Source organism: Aquila chrysaetos, chromosome 26 (genome assembly GCF_900496995.4).
Source record: "Aquila chrysaetos chrysaetos chromosome 26, bAquChr1.4, whole genome shotgun sequence".
NCBI classification, from domain to species: domain Eukaryota; kingdom Metazoa; phylum Chordata; class Aves; order Accipitriformes; family Accipitridae; genus Aquila; species Aquila chrysaetos.
The window spans coordinates 12,560,603-12,580,562 of NC_044029.1; the positions used below are offsets into that span (position 1 = coordinate 12,560,603).

At 37.0% G+C, this 19,960-nt stretch overlaps 1 protein-coding gene across 6 annotated transcripts in view; it reads left to right on the forward strand.

Annotated features, from left to right (window-relative positions):
* Positions 1–19,960, forward strand: part of NAP1L1 (nucleosome assembly protein 1 like 1) — a 32,199-nt gene that overhangs the window by 8,489 nt on the left and 3,750 nt on the right. For 4 of the 6 annotated variants that reach the window (XM_030002597.2, XM_030002598.2, XM_030002599.2 and 1 more), the window contains 12 exons: positions 5,914–5,948; positions 6,635–6,723; positions 9,325–9,427; positions 12,643–12,784; positions 13,249–13,329; positions 13,583–13,711; positions 14,212–14,283; positions 14,945–15,084; positions 16,896–17,041; positions 17,131–17,150; positions 18,405–18,527; positions 19,549–19,581. In XM_030002597.2, coding sequence (XP_029858457.1) covers positions 5,932–5,948; positions 6,635–6,723; positions 9,325–9,427; positions 12,643–12,784; positions 13,249–13,329; positions 13,583–13,711; positions 14,212–14,283; positions 14,945–15,084; positions 16,896–17,041; positions 17,131–17,150; positions 18,405–18,527; positions 19,549–19,581 — 1,095 coding nt within the window. In that variant the 5' untranslated portion in view covers positions 5,914–5,931. Of the gene's footprint in view, positions 1–5,911; positions 5,949–6,634; positions 6,724–9,324; positions 9,428–12,642; positions 12,785–13,248; positions 13,330–13,582; positions 13,712–14,211; positions 14,284–14,944; positions 15,085–16,895; positions 17,042–17,130; positions 17,151–18,404; positions 18,528–19,548; positions 19,582–19,960 lie in introns of those variants that run through there. The other 2 variants (XM_030002595.2, XM_030002596.2) reach the window with 2 other exon arrangements.

Below are 19,960 nucleotides of genomic sequence, written 5' to 3' on the forward strand. Positions count from 1 at the left end.
ATCCTTTCTCATGTAACAATTTTCCTACCTGGTGGATGGTACCATAGCTTCTACTAACAGTTGTGAAATGATTGATATGGTTTTTTAGGTCTTAGTACCAAAAAATTTGAAGTGTGTAACTCTGTGCCATGTACTGTACACTTTTTAAACAATTCACCCAATTCTGGCATTGATGTGAATGAAACTGCACTATGCAGAGCATCCGAGTTCTTTAAAGTTACAAACCTCTCTTACTGGTTTTGAGCAAACAACCCCAAACAATTATTTTGAACAGCTACAGTCAAAGAGCATCTTTTGATGGACCTACACTACTATTTTAATTTGTGTTTTCTTTTTTGGTGCTGATTATGTAAAGAAAAATGTTACAAGTTGCCCTCCTGGAATGCTAGGCAAGAACATCAGTTTGAAGTAACTTTCAGTGAATATATTGCTCTCGAGTTTCCCAGTCTGTAGTGAGAGCTGAACTTGGCTGGTATGATGTCATTTGTCTGGCACCTTTGGTTTCTGCATGCATTGCAAATAGCTTACAGGACTTAATCCTGATTTTTTTTTTTTTTTTATACAACTAGCTGTCCTCCAGCTGGATCTCTCTTTTCTTCACTGACATCTGACTTAGTCCACTTAGTTTATTACCTTACGTTGCAGCTTCTTAATCCCACCTAGGGCTCATTTGGTTTAGGTATTTTCTGTTAATGTATTGCTCTCAGTTGCCCAAGGCTTGCCAGAGACATAAAGAGGCTGATATGCTATTCTATGGACAGGCTGACTTATTTGCAGTGCTCTGAATTACTGACTACTAAGGAAATTAGTTTGGGCAAAAGGGTGGATTTCTTTTAAAGATGTGAGTAAACAAGGCTTGGCTGGAGCTTGGGTCCAATATCCTCAAAAAGCCCATTTGTGTCCCTTGAACTACTTGAGAAATTTCTTCTACTTGCTATTGCAAGCTAATTGTGTGAGCAATTTCCCTAGAGGAGGGGAAATGGTGTTTCCTGAAAGGGAGGGAGTGGGTACCCTGTGTGGTACGGTATCCACAGAGATGCTGAACAGCTGAGATCTGTTGGTGGCCTGCCAGCCTTAGGGCTTGTAAAAAAAAAAAAAAAAAGGGGGGGGGGGGGGGCAAAAAAAAAAGATGTTGTTTTGCTGGAGGAACTGTGTCTCAGGAATGTCTTGCCTCCTCAGCTGACTCCTAATTCACCTCACTGTGACCTGTCTTCCTGAGGCTGAGTGGATGTCAGGGTAATCTAATACTGTCATGCTTACTTGGGACGAGTAAAGCTGACCTTCAAAAAGGAAAGGCTTCTCACCAGAGCGTTTGTGTCCTAGCTGTAATGTGGCTGGTGCTGCTGTGCAAACTCAGGTTGGTTTCTGTGTGGATAAAGGCAGACTGGGGGGAAAAAAAGGAAAGTCTGGGAAGGGCTGAATATTTACAGTTTGTGTTTCTGTCTTCACTTGAGCAAAATTACTTAGTGAAGAAACAATAACCCCTGAAAACTGAAAGCTTACTAATGGGTAACTTGAGGATGAACACATGGCAATATCATTATTAGTTTCTGCATGTATCAAACTACATTTCTTAAAAATCATGATGGATTAAAGAGGTGAAGTGTCCTTAAACATCATGAAAATAGCAATTTTTCATACTGTTTTGAGTAGATTTAAGTTTTTAAGGGAGGTCTGTTAATTTTTAGTAGTTCTGCAGGATGCACTCAAAACTGCAGCTAAGCTTGTGCTGGATTGACTGTCTCCTAACCTTTCCGTTTTGAAAAAGAACATGTTTCTTGTGATGGCAGGCAGGCTTGTGGTTGAGCTTAAGCTACCTGTATGAAAGAGGTTTTAAACTTCAGCCTCTAGAAAACTTTCGACGTAGCTTGCTTTTCTGTGCTTTTGCTTCCTTTTTGTAGTATGAACTTCCTATGCATTCTCTTTAAAGCCCTGCAAAGATAAGATAACTATTTCTTTTCCTCTGCATATTTTTACAGTGAGCAGCAAAACATTGTAGGTGAAGCCTCTGGGCACCTCTGTATTTGACCATAATGCAATGCTACTGGCTGTAGCTGTTTGTAAGTAACAGGGAAATAAAATGTTTTGTGAATAAGGAGGTTATTTGCCTGCTGGCTTTTGAACAGGGGAGGAGGCTACCCTTTATTGGTACTCATAAGCCTTTTCTTGGAGTCAGGAGGCCTAGATTTTCAGTAGTATCTCAGTCCAAAACAATCACCTAGACACTGAGGCTTGAAGTAACACACCAGCTGTAGCCAGGTTTGTTATAATGCTGCACTGACAACTGGTATCTCTCAGGGACTACTTTGGGTGATACCAGTGAATGCTTCTTGCTGCTCATGTGCCAAAGAGCAGCAGCTGTTCAGAATCCTAAATGCACCTATGAAACAAACTGGGAAGGGTGGCTGCATCTTTCTTGTGGAAAGCTGAGTGGTGTGAGTGCTATATACAAAGATTTAGTTTTGGGGATATACTGCAAAATAAATACCGCAGTGATGTATTTTAGTGTTACTGATTGTGGTACATACTGTATCTGAAGCTCTGGACATGAGACTGGGACCTTCTATTAGGCATTGTGCAAAAATAGTGGAGGCTGTTTGCTCTTAAGGAATGCATTTTCTCAGTGCTTTTCTGCCTCTACCTTTTTTTTTTTAACCAGTAGAACTGTGTTGCAGAGAAGCTTATGGTTAAGTAAATGACAATAAACTGAATGTGATGCAACTATATTTCCATGCTAGTGGGTTGCGCAGATTAGTCTAAATGTCTGCCAATGTAGTTCTGTTGGCATAGTGCCTTGTAGCCTCCTCATACAAGAACTGTTTGTCTAGAGCTGGCAGATGACAGTGTCATGACAAACAGTAGTATCTCCTCAGTTTGCAGAAGAACTCTTCCAACTGCAAATGTTCTGATATAAAAAGTGGAGGGAAGATCAAAGGATGAGACATGAAAAAGACTGATGCAAGGAGAATAGGAAAAATGGGATGAGGCAAATAGGAACACACTGGAGGGAGGCTCTGAAGTTGACAGCTGCTTGATACAGTCTATTTTAATTTCCAAAAAAATCTTTAAAGAGTGTTATTCAAAGTCTTTGAGTAAACTGGGCCATAGTTGGAAAACATACAGTGCTTGCCTGGACTGTTTAAAAGCCAGGAAGCAGAGGGTGAGTAACTGTCCCTTGCAATGAGGAGAGAGGCAGGCAGATGCTGGACTTCCACAGGGTGCTGTAATGAGATGAATGCCTTCAGCACAGTCATGTGTGATCTTGGAAAGAGGGGTGAACAGTGAAAGGTTGAAGATTGCTGATGACAACTAGTTGTTCAGAATGGTGAAAACAAGGGCCCGCTGAGGAATTCAAGAACAGAGATTGCTGGTGAAACTTTCTCTGCCACACTATTGCCCAGTGTAGAAAAATCTGACTTAGTTATGATCTCTGAGCTGATGCTGCAACTCACAAACAGGATTTTAGCACTTTGATACTTGACTGATAACATCAGCTTACCCGCATGGTTTCAGGGAAGATGAGGACTAGTTTATGAAATAAAAATTTATTATGACATTGTCAAATACCTGTACTTCCTGAGCCAGCTTTTTTTTTCTGAATATGATTGAAAGCTAGAAGAGTTTGTGGGGGAATTCTTGCCATGTCATTGCTTTTTTTTTTTTTAAGCATCTACTAATGGCCAGTGTTGGAGGTGGGATGGATACTTCTTAAAGTTTTTAGGCATGACTTGGTCATAGCCAATCTCATGTCGTCATTTAGAAAAAAAATGTTTAAATGAACTGTAGAAGTTGGTCTCTTTCAGCAAACCTGTATCTGAGGTGTTTCAGCTACTGTTTCATCTAGCCCACTGGCTTGGTGAGACCACAGCATTTGTGTTGTCACTGGTCACACCTTTGTTGAAAGAACTGCCTCTAGTTTTATGGAAAGTGAAGCTGTGTATTTGATGGGGAGAATGGAGAGAGGAAATGTTGATCTCTGCAAGGAGCAATAAAAGTTTGTGAATGTGATTGTCACATTTGCATAAAAATGTGTGAAAGGCAGGTGAACTGTGCATCTTGTGTTCTTTTGCACAGTGATTCTACCAGTCTCCCTGAAAAGGTCCTACATGAAGAACAAGAGGACATGTGTAAGGAAAAAGTTGTATATTTTGCATGGATAAAATCTTTTGCAAATCAGAAATATGTTGCTCAAGAAACACCTCACATTTAGATGTCTCTGTATAATTGTAATATGTTTTCAGTTTCTGTAGGTCTTCAGTCCATGCTATCTTTTGAGAATGGTATCCAAAGGAGACTCTTTGGAATTGTTATAAAGGCAGCTTGCATCCATGTGTAAACCTGAAGTCACAAGACAAGTAAATGTGTCTGAATTTCAAGAAACTTAAAATGAGTCAAAAATGTTACTGGAACTCCTTGATTTCTTACCGAATTGTTAGATGTCCTTTGGTTTACAGTAGTGCTGACATTCTATTTGATAGCAAATGCCATACTATTTTTCTGAAATAGATGGACAAGTAGTTGGTTCTCTAGTTTTTCAGCATACTAGGGAATTGAACATTTTTGATTACATGCAGTCCCCTAAATACTTCATTAGCACTGTAAAGCTGTGGTCCTAAATGGAGACATCAGCTATTTCCTTCCATGTAATTCTTGGGAACTGGTTAATGACACCAGAAAATGTTTTGATCATATTTACGTAGAATGGAGGTGTTAAATTCTGAGGTTTAGATTCTAACATGTCTCTTCATATTGACTGTTAATGTTCTGATCTTACTGGCATTGTGGTCTTCTGTTACACGCTTTGGACAGATGAAATGCAATTTACTTTTTTTCTCTGGAACACACTTTGACTAAAACTTTGACTAAAATTCTTATTGGAATGCATTATAAGGAGTTGAACTTCTTGAAGGAAACTTGAATTCGTTTAGCTTACTGCACAGCAGCTAAAATGGGGACTCTAAAGCAGTGGTTTCCGTGCTTCCTGGGCCATTGAATTATTCTTGGTAGTTGGTGTCTCCTGAGCCATTGGACCTAAGATGGCAGTAATGGGACAGTGTTTTCTTGTGTGTGGTATTGTCTCTGACTTCAGGCTACCTGAAACATCTTTTTGGAGACTAGATGCCTAAGTACTGTTTTGCTGGTGGAAAATATTATTCATCTTGTAATACATTTGAGAACATAGGTACTTCATGGTATGCAAGATTTGCAATAGTCTCAATGTATAATGTTTGTAGTTGCTGTCTGGAATGTGTTTTTGATGATACTGAGATACTTAATTAAGAAAATTCTGATCATTCAGGACATGGAAATTAGTCATATTTAATACCTTGGCACCTGGCATCAGGTTTTTTTTTAAATGTTCTGATTCTGTGGGTATTCTGAGGAACTACTTGGATTGGGTTTGTAAAGTTGAGATTAAAAGTAAATCCACAAAAAGGTGTCTTTAGTATTAAAACAAACTGATTTAGCTATAAGTATCCTCTGTCTGCAATTACATGCTGGAAATGAGTAAACCTTTACCAAAAGGGTCCTAGCACCCTTTTTGCTTCAGTTTTTCTCAGGTTGTATTTCGCTTTTAAACTTAGACAGGACTAGTTTTCAATCTGTGATATTAATACAGTCCTATGATACAAAATGCAATGTGGCATTTTGCTGCTATTTAAATTTATGTGAGTAGATCTATTGGTTCTAAACCAGAACAAAGCTTTTCAGTATTTCTGTATACTTTAGAATGAGATCTCAAAAAGCGCATGGGAGCTATGCCAGTCTTCAGACTATAATATGTATTTATCCTATGTCTTAAAGCTAACATTGTTTGTGTTTCTTTCCTTTTTAGTATTATGGCACTTGCCTGTAGACCTTGTAAGTGAAGTCTAGTGCTGCTGTTCTTACATTTTTGTTTTTTTCCTCTAGGGTTTGAAATCCAGGAGAATGGCAGACATAGACAAGTAAGTAAAATCTGTAGGTTACTGAGACTCTGTGTCCTATGCTGTACTTCAGATGGCTGTGATCTCCAGACACTTGATAGACAGGGTCTAGGTAGTGATCTTGGCACTGTGGCAGGATGTGAGGTTTATAGCATGTGGGAGAAAAGCTTGAGTTGCTCATGCCAGATGGGTTTGGGATACTAACTGTAAGTAAATCTAAAACTGGGACAAGGCAGCAGTCAACTTACTATGTTAGTTGGAATTCTATAGGGGAAAAACTGATAGTACTGCCCATTAGTATTGTTTCACTGTATGTAGTGGGTTTTTTCTATACTTTGAATGCTCATATTTTGCGGCATTCAAAGTATAGTTCAGGTAAACCTACCCTCAGTTCTCAAGGCCTGCACATCTTAAAGAGAATGTGTAGAGCAGAAGGAGGCTGAAAGAATCCTTTTGTAAAAAGGAATCTTCAAAATTCTGGAAAGCTGCTAGTTCTTCAAACTGTTCTGAGATTGTCAGATGTGAAACTTGAATCCATGAAGACAAATTTGGCTTTGTTTGGCTATTCAGACTTATAGTTTGTCATAGATCAAAACTGATGCAATAGTTTGCTTCTACCCAGATGATCTCTAATTTGAGCTCTTTAAGCTCATTATAGTATTTTATAAAATTAACTTCTTGATGCTGTTGTTGAATATTCCTAATAGCAAAGAACAGTCTGAACTTGATCAACAAGATATGGAAGATGTTGAAGAGGTAGAAGAAGAAGAAACTGGTGAAGATGCCAACAGCAAAGGTAATGTTGTAAACAAGAGTTTCTAAGCAGCTGCGTATGTGCTTTCTAATGTGTTAAAAAAGGGGTTTACTGCTTAAAATAGTAGGAAATGGCAAAGCATAACTGCTGATGCACGACTGTATTTAAATTCTGAAGCAAGGACTTTTTTTTCCAGTTGTGTGGTGTTTTGGTTTTTTTTTTTAATAGTTGTCTGCAGTCACTCATTTTAGTCATGGTTAGTACCAGTTCAGGCAGCACTGGCCCCCGTAAGGATGTGTAATTGGAAAAGAAAGGATTATTGTGGGTATGTGACTAGATTTTTTCAAAACTAACAACAGCTAAAAGCTTTTAAAATGTGAAGCTTTGGGTAGAAAAAAAGTCAGATACATATGTGTGTGTATCTCTTATTTTTTGAACAGTTGCTTAGTAATTTGCTGCTGAGTTGTCTGTGAACAGAACAAAAATCACACTTAGTGTACCACTCTTAAAATCAATAAATCCTTCTTTTTTTTCCCCTCAACAAAAGAACCTGAATATGTATCAGAATACTTGTTTTCTCTGTACTGAACAGTCTTACTTATGCTTTGTAGTTAAAGGCTGGGGGCACAGATAGAATCTGAAGAGCAAGTAGCCAAAAGAGAAATAACTGATAATCTCTGCAATAAAATGATTTGGACTGCTGATAGTGCCACATTATGTGATTACTTGAACAGAATAATAACACTAAAGAAAAGTAGGATAACTTTGCTGAGGATGATGTTAGAGGCTTTGCTGTATCTATTGGAAAAAGTGTTTTCAAAACTGGAATGCAAAATTCTGGGGAACACACTGGTCAGCTGAAGAATAGCTTACAATAATTAAATGGTAAGCATTCAGGTGTCCCAAAGGAACCTTGAGATTAATAAGGTGTATTTTTAGTGATTAATCCCAGCTATTGTAGATGAGGATCTGAGGGGAAATTATACTATAGGAATCTTGGAGGGAAATTGGATTTTATAAATCAGAAACATGCTTCAGTAGTAGGGAGACTTGACACAGTGTTAAGCAGTTCTTTTACATATGAAATTCTTGCTTGTCTAGTTTTCTAGTATTTTTTTCATGCACAATTTTTCCTTAGGTTTTGCTGATTTACTTTTTTTTAATCTAGATAATTCAGTTTTTAAATGTCAGAGGTCCTTCTGTGGACACCAAGTAAAGCACTCATGCTTTTAGAAGAAAGCTCTTTGAAGCAATAGTGTTCATGGATCCAAGAACTTGCAAAACAGAATATGTGGTTGGATTTCAGTTTGAGGAGATGTGGCTGGTGGTATTGGCATACCATGTGTGTGATGTGTATACTGATTTGGTATTAAAAAGTAACTGGCAACATACTCAAATGGCAAAATTGAGTAGGTTTTCAAGTGTATAGGAAAGACTAATGAATAGTAGGAGCAGAGAAAGCTAGATACCTTGACAAGAGGAGTAGTGTTGACTAATGTGAGGTAGTACCTTTAAGAAGTAATTGCAGCTTCTACTGCTAAAATATAAACTGATTGCAATGATTATGGAGAAACAAGACTTTTTTGGATGTTGCTTGGAACATAACTTTTCAGCATGTAACTTCAGTGCTAAGACATAAAAGTGGAAGAGAATATTCACATGTGGTTACTGCAGTGAAGGGCATGGAAATGAAAAATGGTATGCCATTTCCAAAAGCTTTGTGTATCAAGAAGGATTCAAAAGCTTCACTCTAATTTGAAGGTGTCAGAAGAATGCTGTATAAACCTAGTATCTCATAAGGAATGCAAAGCACTTGTTTGCCTATCTGCATATGTTTAGGATAGGGGGAGGAAAGCAAAACAGCATGATAAAAACTGATCATAAATTCTTACTAAAAATATGAAGTTGTGAAATTCATTTCTGCAGGTTGGGGCACAGATTTTGAGGAGGGGTGAAAAGGTTGATGCTAATATGGATAATGAGAACACTTAGGCTAGGAATTTGCGTGTTTTTTAAATGTACTTCTACGTTGTAGTTTAAAACAGGTTTCTCATTTGGACAAAGTGCTTTCTAAAGATGTAGATGATAGACTTCAAGGACCTAGTACTGATATTCTGTAGTCAATGTCAGACTATTCTGATGAATAATTTATTCTTTTGCAGGAAAAGTGAGGTAAATGTAGATTTGTAAAGCAGTTTTAAATCCAAGTCTGAAATTGTCTTGTTTCTTTCCATTTACCTAAAATGGAATGAAAATCCCATTTACAATTTTTATTCCCCTCTTAAAGTAAAAGTGCAAATTCTTCTACATTGCCTTTCCGTAATGACTTCAAAATAAAAGCAGTCAAGGCAAAACTGTTGCTTTTAGGGACATCATATAAAACCTTCCCTTTTAACAGAAGAGCTCAGCTTGCTCAATAGTGGTCACTTTAATCCAGGTGCTGTTTCCATATTCAGAATAGGATGGCTTTGACCCATGCTTCCAAAATGGAGAGGTGTTTGAAATACTGCTTTGCCTATGTTTCTATTTACAAGTGTATATATAGTAAACTTACTGCTCTTCCATAGTATTTAAGTAACTTTTCTTTCAAGATTAGTCCAAAAGATGCACTTCGCACTTACGTAATTTTCTTCTTTAATTTAGCTCGGCAGCTGACTGTGCAGATGATGCAGAATCCTCAGATTCTTGCAGCCCTTCAGGAGAGACTTGATGGTCTGGTAGGAACATCTACAGGATATATAGAAAGGTACGGTATTTGTTCAGTATGAGCAGAGTAGTATAAATGGTTCTTCTGCTTTCTGAACAGTATTGTTTGTAGCATTAATAGTCATAAACCACTGTGCTGCCCAGATAGCAGGAAGACTAATATAGTCTGTCTGTAGTGCATCTCAGAATTGAAGAGTTTTTATTTGGGCTTTTATGAAGAAAAGAGCGCTAAAATATTTTCAGTGGCTGACCCTGTCCCCTGTAGTTACAATATGGCACACTTTCAGAAGATACTTTCCTGCTACTTGGAATGTCTTTTGTAGCTTTGCCTTAATCATGAGACCTAGTGTCTCTAATATAGTAATTTTTTGGTTAGAGTGTAGTAACCAGTAGCTAATAAAATTAGGAATGTTGTATCTGTACTTCATGTGGTCATCTTATGTATCAAAACTTGCAACAATATATTGCTAAAATTTTCTTTATCTACATTAACAGATAGAATTTTCTGGCTCTCATGTGATTTCTGGTTGTATACGGACATTTCACCACATCCACAAGAATTGTAAAGCATACAACTGTCTTGCTGTGATAGGGTCCTACATTGCTATTGACGTGAACTGGGGCAGCTACTGAGTAACAGGCATTGCTGCTGCTGCTGCTCCTACTCATACTGCTTTCCTGTTACAGATGATAGCATGGAAGAAAAGCCCATTTAACTAACAGCCTTTCCTAATAAATACTGGCCCAAGAAAGAGCATGGAGGCAAAGGGTACCCAGGTTCTATTCTAGATACTGTACACTACAGGCATTCTATACCCAATATTTTTCTTCTGGTTTTCAACAGATATTAATTAACCTCTACTAATCTTTCAGGTCCTTGATCTAAGAAGTGAACAAAAGTGGTAACATTGATTTACATGGCATTCTTCTAGTCAGCTGCTCTCTAAGATACTGTACCATTTCTTCATCAATTCCAAGTACAGTAGTGCATTCTTGATTACAAAAGCATTGCAACTTTGCCATTGTACCAAACTCTTACCTAACTTGCAGTATGAAAATAACTGGAAAATGTGTGTAACTTGAGTGTGCACTTTCTCAACATATGCATGCTGACTTAACCATACTTCACAGGTGCCTCTTACACACCTTCCCGAGTGTTATTCTGATCTTATTTATCTACAGAGTCTAGACACTGAGATGGCACAGACGTCAGTAGGAATCTGGGATTATGTGGGCCTGTTATGTGGGCTGTTAAGGAACTAGGTGCATAAGGTGGTAGGAAAGTAAAGAGGTTGCAGGAAAGCATCTGTCTGCTCAGGCTTAGAATATCCTAATTGCTTGGCAGCCATCCAATAACTTACCTCTTCACCTGTGTCTGGCCACAATAATTTTAATGAAACTTACTTTCATAGAGTAGAATTTCCCTCAGCTGCTTGCAGGAGGTTGTGTTCTTGTGTAATCATAACTTTTGCTAGTGGCTTGTATTCTGAGCAACAGGTTTTACTTGCCATTGCTGTACTTGTGCAGTCCAGTTCAGGTTTCTTGGTCTGCTTCTCCATTTTGGATTTACTTTGTAAGAGCTGTCTCTTTCATGAAACTACCTTTCTTTTTTTAAAACATACAGAGTTTATAAAGGTAGTGGATGTACAAACTGTGAAATTTGGACTAGTTGGCAGGGACTGTAATGAAGTGTAGCTTTGACACATGCAAAAGATTCTAGATTCTCTAATAAAGGGGTTAAAGTCTTTACTCTGACATAACAGAGTTGGACATGCTGCATGTATGGCACTACGTCTTAGAAATTTCATAGTGCTTTATATGCAATTGCTAGGACCAGTACTCTTAAGTCTAGATATATGCATGTGGTATTAAGTGGGCAATTGTTGTATGATTTATTTGTGCGGTCATACTAATTTTCTTCCTTAATGCTTTTTTCTTGAACTAACTGAACTTGCCACTTAAGTTGCTGCTAGTTCTGATATTGTACTTGAAGATAAAATTACAGCAAATGATTAACTTAACTAACTCCTGGAAAAATGTCAGAGTAACAAGAATGTTATCAACCCTTTATGAGCATACATGACTAAATTTAAGCGGTTTTGATAGTTTGTGTAGTAGATGTACTTTTGCCCAAATTGGAAGGTTAAGGGAATTGTTGATTTAATGGTGATATGCATATTATCTTAGTAACCAGAAGTACTATACTCGTGTTGAGCATAAAGCTGTCAGGGAGAAGGGTTCTGTCTGCATTTTAAAGTGAACAAGGATGTTGGAACATGTACTTATCCCACCTAACAGAAGTAAGATAGCTTTAGTAATTAATATAAACCTTCAGTGTTCAACTAAGCTAATGCATTCCTGGCTACTTCCTCTAACTTGAAGCTGGTCCTAACAATTAAAAGCAGTTGTGTACTACTGTGTTCTAAATAATGTGGCACAACTGCTTAAATAAAATAAATATGGGAAGTTAACATAGTAATCTTCTGTGGCCATATGCTGGGGTTTGGGCCACCTCACAGGCAATGGAGGCTGTCAGCAATCTGCCTCATGAATCTCACCAGTAGCCTTGATGTAGGTGACTTTCTGTCCTAACAGTAAGTCTGTATTAGTGTAGTTTACTAAAGTGAAACTAGTATTAAAGAGTTGTAGCTGACAAGTATTTATAATGAGGATTGCATTATTTGCTTTCCTTTTGCACATGTGTAATACAGTGGCTCATTTAGCAAAACAGTTCTGGCTCACTTTGGGAGTGACAGTTAATATGTTAGAAGACAGTAGTACCAGCTGCTTTCCTCAGTGAAACAAAAATGTGAATTTTGAAGATTAACTTCCTTAGCAAAGAATAACTCAATTGTCTTGAACTTTCTTTCATAAAACCAAGCCAATTAATGATAAGACCATAATTTCTTAATTATGCTCAATCATATGAATTTACTATGCTGCTTATTAATAATGTAAAACTTGTTTTCAGTATGAAGTTTTATTGTGCAAGTTTGTCTCATGATTGACCCAAGTGTTTGGAATACTCTGGTTCTGACCGAGGTAAACCTTGGTTTAAGAGCCTGCGCTAACAGTTTCAATCCGCATGGTGCAGTGGGTCATAGTTTTGATTTGTACAGCTTTCTGAAGCTTCAAATAGAGTGTAAAATCTGTTTTGATGCAAGTTGGTTAACTTGCAAGGGGACTGGTTAAGGTAGGGGTCAGTATGTGCTTAGAATGCAGTGTTAGTAACAGTTCTGTCACTGAATTTTTCAGCTTGCCTAAAGTTGTTAAAAGACGTGTGAATGCTCTCAAGAACCTTCAAGTTCAGTGTGCACAGATAGAAGCAAAGTTCTATGAGGAAGTTCATGAGCTGGAAAGAAAGTATGCTGCTCTCTATCAGCCCTTATTTGACAAGGTATTTTAATGCTAATCTGATTTGTACTTAAAAGCTTTAGCTAAAACACAAGGGAATATAAACTGAAAGTTTATGCATGTTCTGAAGTACTTTGGTCTCGTATGTGCCCATTCAATTCAGTTGATAATTTTACTATCCATGTGAATATCAACTAAGATTACGGGGGACAAAAGTTCAGTCTGTTCCATGGTTACCAAAATCACTTCAATAATACCAGCCCTCATCTTGTTAGTTGAGCAGATGTCAGATGATATGGTAACCTTTCTGGTTACCTTTGGTGCTTATTTTAGTGTGTTGAAAAGCTTGTAACTGTTTAGTTGCCTTCTAGGGCTAGAAGAAAAAGTTTTGATAAATAGTTAATGTATTACTAATTGTGTAACTTTAGGATTAGGAAATTAGTGGTTAGGGCATTGCTGGTTGCCATGACTAGGAAATGTGAAAATATTCTTGGTTTAATGTTCCAGCGAAGTGAAATCATCAATGCAATTTATGAACCTACAGAGGAAGAATGTGAATGGAAAGCAGATGCTGAAGAAGAAATTTCAGTGAGTGTCTTAATCAGCTCTCATCAATATCTCAAGCTTTAGCATGAAACAAGATTCAATACAGTAACCAAAGTTTAAAAAAAAAATTGTGTACCTAATGATTACTTGCTTATAACAACAATAATAATTCTTAATGATTGCTTAAAGCATGCACGTGAACCTTAATCTGTACTGGTATCAACTTAAAACTGTTAACAAACCTTGTGGGCACTCTTTCAAAATGAAGAAAAACTAACATATATATTCTATCAAGGAGGAAATGAAAGAGAAAGCCAAGCTCGAAGAAGAAAAAAAAGATGAAGAAAAAGAAGACCCTAAAGGAATTCCTGAGTTTTGGCTGACGGTATTCAAGAATGTGGACTTGCTCAGTGATATGGTTCAGGTAGGTGGTGGTCCAGGCTTGTTTAAAGTTGTGTTAGTACTTAATCCAAGTGTCTTTAAGAAAGGGGTAGAAACAGTACATTACTTGATGTGTCTGGAGAGCGAAAATGGAACAAGTACTTGGATGTCATCTCTGGTACTTTATTCAACTGAGAGCACAGAGCACTCTGAAATACCTTCTTACTGTGTTTTTTATTGAACTTATTTTATCTTACTAATACACTTTATGTGCTTACAGCAGTGTGTGTATGAGATGTGTACTAGATACTGCTAAAAATTGTAGTTGGTGTTTGCACGGTTTTAGATTGCGTACTGCAGTGGAAACTGTGTACAGCCATTGTTGCCATCTGCTGGTCACATTCGTGAAAATGTTTCAGTGTGTAACAAGGTTCTTGTCCTATGTAAAACTCATTCTAAATATGGCATTTTATCTCTCCAGGGTCTTAAATCTGTGTACAATTTAATGTTATGAAAATGGAATAAACTGTGTTTTCTTTACAGGAACATGATGAACCTATCCTGAAACACTTAAAAGATATAAAAGTGAAATTTTCAGAAGTTGGACAGCCTATGGTTAGTTTAACCTATTAAACAAGATTACTTCTGTGTTATCTTCAGACCTATTTGTATATTAATAGCATGGTCTGTGATAGCCAATTGTCTTACGGCAATCATGAGAAATACGCAGCTGCTTCTAGTCTTCTGAAAAACAGTACAAGGACTAGTACTAGTCTTGCAGTACCATGTGAATGAATTTATACTTAATTTAACCTTCAAATTCTGACAAGTTAATAACTTGGGCTTAATATCTGATGACTCAGTTTCACCTTTACATTTTGATACCTTCAGGTACTTTTTGTATAACTGTTATAATAGGGTATGATTTCCTTGCCAGAAATTGGATAGCTTGCTAAGTTTTAAAATTTTAAATTTAGTTCTCTCTATACGTTAGCACCAGGACAGCTGTACACTGGGAGGTCTTGTGTCATTACTGCAAGCAGTATATTAACTAAAAAGCACAAGATCAACATGGTAAATGAAGACATTTGAAGGTTTAATGTACAACTTGGGCAGCAAATTCTAGAATAAGTTGCGTATGTGCACCTCTTCAATATTGGAGGAGATGGATATATTCCATTGCATGTGTATTTTTGGGTTTGGATTTTAGGTATGTAGAAATTAAAGGTATGCTTTGCTAAATTGCTAAAGTTGTTGCTCTGCAATTCTTTTTAAGAGTTTCACATTAGAATTTCATTTTGAACCAAATGACTACTTCACAAATGAAGTATTGACAAAGACGTATAGAATGAGGTCAGAGCCAGATGATTCTGATCCCTTCTCCTTTGATGGACCAGAAATCATGGGTTGTACAGGGTAAGTGCCAATACATAACTTCAAGGCAATGTAACAGTTTCTTCCTTAGCACTATCCAACTGTAGACTTACAGTGTCTTGGGAAGGTACTGGAAAAGATACTGCTACCTAATAAACTACTGGGTTCAACTTGAGTTTTTTGGTGTTTTTCAGTAACTTCAATAGAATATATATATAATATAAAATATATAGTTCTATAACTTATAAGCATATATTATATATGCACATAAATAAAAAAATCTAATCAGTATTTATCTAGAAATACTGTTCTGCCATCACTAAGGCTGAATTGGAAGGTGGATCATGTTATCTTTTTGTAGGCCTTAATAGCTTTTTTCAAAATTTGTTTGATCACTTCTTTTAATCTTTTTATATTTCTGACATGCAGCATTTTGGGAAGTCTGTTCCAGTTTTACTTCCTATATTGCAGTTGTCCAGTTTGTTTTATAAGTGTTGAATGTTTGCCTCTAAGTGTCTTTCAGTTGATCTGGTTGAGAAATGGAGAACAGTCATCTCCTATTAACTCCAGGTTTCTCATGGTTTTAAAGAGCTGTCACACTTCTTTCTCAGTGATGTCTTTTGTTTTAAATTAGCTGTTATTCCTCACACTAAATAATCTCTTTATTCTGTATGTGTCTCTCTTGTTCTAAACAGAAGGACGAGAGAAACCAGAGTAGTGTGTAATTAACCTTATGGGTAGATCAGGGCTCTATGCATCATGTCCTGTTCAGTTGCTTTTGTGTTAATGTCTCTTTAATGTTCTGACTGCTCTTCTGAGTGATAACTAATTTACAGCCTATCACTGCATAGTCAGGGTTGGTTTTACCCATATATTAATCTGCAGTTACTGATACTGACTTTTATTTACCACTTCATTTCCCAGTCACTTAATATAATATATTTCTGCAGACGTCCTATAAGGTTTAATCTTAAATGCTTGAGTAGCTTTGATCAAACTGTTTGTCTTTCTCAGTTTGGACTGGTTTTGAAAAGCATAAATCCTGGCAGAGATCACTGTAACATGACACTGCTTCTGTGAAAATGATTTATTCCTAGCCCTTGTTTTGTGTTTTAACTAAGAGTCTCTTATCCCAAAGCAACTCACCCCCTTCCTTTGAGTCTTTAAAGGAATCTAATCAGAAACTTATGCAAATGCAAACAGTCTTATTGATACCACTTCTTCATTTAATGTCCCCAGAATTCTTTGTGAGTGTGAGACAAGCCTGTGGGAATGACTTTGCTCTGTAAACAGGACAGAGTTTAGAAAAAAACCACCCCAAACCAACCAACCATAAAAACCCCCAACAAAACCCCACCAAACAAAAAACCAAAACAAACAAAACGAAGGCAAAAAGCCTGCAAACAACTAAAAAACAACCAAAATCTACACGCCTGCTTGATGTATTATTTTAAAGACTTGCTGATTACAATGTGTAGTAAACCATGGCATACTACTAACGTGACTAAATATGACATTACTTTAAAATGGATAGGTAGCTCTAAAAATGGCGTGATGCTATTCTTTGATAGGAAAGTAGGTAGAACTTGGTAGCTATTGAAAATTGGTAATTATTTCAGAGATTGAGTGGGGAAGGAGAAAGTTTTGGATGAAAACACTTCAATCCTAAAATGAACCTGTTACTCTTGTTCTCAGTGTATAAACTAATGAAAAGATAGCACTGAATAAATACTACCTTAATATTTTATATTCATTGTATTCATTGCAGTTGTGATAGTCTCAGTAGATAGCTGTAACAAGTGGAATAGTATTAAGCTGCAGCTGGTTGGTTTTTTTGTTTCTTTCCTCTTCAGTTGCCAAATAGACTGGAAAAAAGGAAAGAATGTTACTTTGAAAACCATTAAGAAGAAGCAAAAGCATAAGGGTCGTGGAACAGTTAGAACAGTGACAAAAACTGTTTCCAACGACTCATTCTTCAACTTCTTCAGTCCTCCTGAAGGTAAACTGAACATTATTTTATCTGCATTAACTTTAAATGTAGTATGTACTTCACTTACTTGTTTCTTCTCTTTTTTTTTTTTCCTACAGTTCCTGAAAGCGGAGACCTGGTAAGTTGGCTTATTTAAAATATGGAGGTGGAGGGGAAACACCAGTAGAAGAATTCATGCTTTTGTATACAAAGTGTTTGCTGAAATTGTTTAGGAATTTGTTAAACAGCTTCAGCTTTAACTGTTTCTGTATTTAACTGAGAATACTTGTGATGAATAGTATCTGTTTGAGGTTTCTTTATTAGAGGGAGTATTTGTTGTTGGATGGTAGAGTTCAGGTTAGTAAACTTCAGCAGCTTATCCTTCCTGAAAGCTACCATGTGAATTGTTAACAGTTGTACAAATGTAGTGATCTTTGTTATTGGCCTTTGGTCTAATGGGTGGTGTTTAAGTCTCTCCATTCGGGCATTGTTTGGGTGATCTTCTCTAATGGCTGCATGTATCTGGTTTGTATTTTATGCTGTTAAAAATTTCCCAAGCTATTAACTCTTGGAGAAAGTAATAAAACAAGAATAGAAAACTGCAAGAGCCTATTCTTCTGTGTGCTCACTAGTAGAAAACTCTGTGGCAATAAGCCATGTTTTTGTAAAGAGAAAAACTACCAAAAACACTTAAGTGCTGAATACATTATGCAGCTTGAGTGGGAAATCTGATTAAAGCCTCCAGAAGCATGCTGTTAGAACTCTAGTTGGCATGGACAGCGAAAGCTGTATGTTCATAATTGGGGAAAAAAAAAACAACAAAAAAACCCAGTAGCCTTTTGAATTGAAGGTAACTTCTGAGATGGCAGACAGCAGAACACTTGGTGTAAACAAAAGGAATGAAAACTTGTGGTTGGATCAGAGAGCATTTTTAGGTGTTCAGGTGCTTCCCAATAGCTTGTTTAATGGGAATCGTGGAGGAGATACACTGTAGGAATGTAGCTTGTAAAATCTTTATTTAGATAGCCTCACCTGGCTGGTGTTTAGTTCTGAAGGGTATTGTGCATACAAATTGAAAGTCTATGGGAGTTATTAAACAATTTTTCTACTTAGAACAAAAGCAAGTTGGGGCTGGGGGAAGACTAAAACTTAAAACTGCAGGATTTTGTGTAATTAAGCTTACTGAAGAAGCAACCTGCCACTGCATAATGCAGGTAGGCTGTTTAAAGTGTAAAACTTGGCTCCACAGTTTCAATTCTATAAAGCAAGTCCTGAACCAAAAAAGTCATCACATGGGATTTGTATAAATCTGGCCACATCATCTGTGCAACGTGTTTTTGTGTCAAAAGTAGTTACCAGCTTATGGTTTAGGAAATAATGTTGTTTTATGCAGGACGATGATGCTGAGGCAATCCTTGCTGCAGATTTTGAAATAGGTCACTTCTTGCGTGAACGTATAGTCCCCCGATCAGTATTGTACTTTACAGGAGAAGCTATTGAAGATGATGATGATGATGTAAGTATAATGTTCTTTCAAAATGCTCAAAAACTTTGAAATAATGGTGCTTAAAGACTTTGGGTAATTTCTGACTTATAATGTTGATATACTTAGAATGAGATAGATCAATGTTAGTTTCAGCTGAGCTTCCTAGAGTGTTCAGTGAAGAGCAGTGTGAAAGTAATTTATTTTTGAAGTAGTGACTTCAGAGTTTTGTGGCAAAAGTAGTGGTAGAAGCTCAACATTCAGAGGATGTCCGAGTAGCATTTTGTGTATAAGGCATTCCTAGGGTGGCATACCCAATACTTTGAAAGAACTGTAATGAGCTGCCAGAGAACAAATTAGTCTATTTTTCTAGCTGCTCACCCTGTTCTTTGTGCTTACAGTGATGCTGGGCTATCAAGTTCCTTGAGATTCAAGCTTGATCCTTTCAGGAGCGCACCGTTATTAGAAAATGATAGATAAGCACATTCAAAGCATGCCAAAATATTCAAAGCAAGCTCTGCAAAAGCTTGAATTAAGTGCTTTAAAGGAGCTAAGCTTGAAAAACAAACCACAAAACCCCAGAACTTCATAAGGGTAACATATTTTTTTCTCCCCTGCCTCTGCACAAACAAGGACGGTTTGACAGTTAAGATAGATAAGTCCTGCCTTAAAATTAATTTTTAGAATGTAAAATGGTAGCCCTTAGCCCAAAGCCTTGGCTGGGGAAGATGGAAGAGGGAAGCAACCGACTGTACAGATTGCCTTAGGCTTTGAGACACCCTACTGGCCAGAAGTCTTATCACAGTCTAATAAGCTCTTCCAGTGTTACATGTGAGGAACTTAAGGTAGACGGTTTTCTCTGCCAGAGCATAGCTTAAGAGATTGAACATTGCTTATGCTGATGCAAAAAGCATTTTTAAATCTGTCAGATATAGGAAGTTCTCTTAGAGCACAATACAGTGTGGCCTCTGGCATCTACTTGAGTTATCTGGCTGTACTTGAGCCATAAATGGCTGCGTTTATGACTGTCAAAACCATTTATTTTCTCTCCTAGTATGATGAAGAAGGTGAAGAGGCAGATGATGAGGTAAGTTGACAGATGGCCTTGATTTAAGTAGTTTTCCTTTTGTAGTTTGTTCTCTGGAATAAGATTTCCTTTAGTTTTTGAATGCTTTGGACACTTAAGTTTAGTACTTAAGAATGTAAGATACAACACATCATTTTGTGGATCTAGGGTGAATATTTTAAACGAAAACAACAAACAACAAAAAACCCCAACCAAATGAAGACAACCCTAAGGTATCATACAGATTAAGTTGCAACTGATGTCAAAAGATGATGTGCTTAGTGGAGGGCAAGCTAATACAATATGCATAACTTAAAGTGGTAATGAATGTATTTAAGAGTATAATTTAATCTTAATTTTCTTGAAAATGGCTTAGGAAGCTGACTGTGGATAAGCTAGA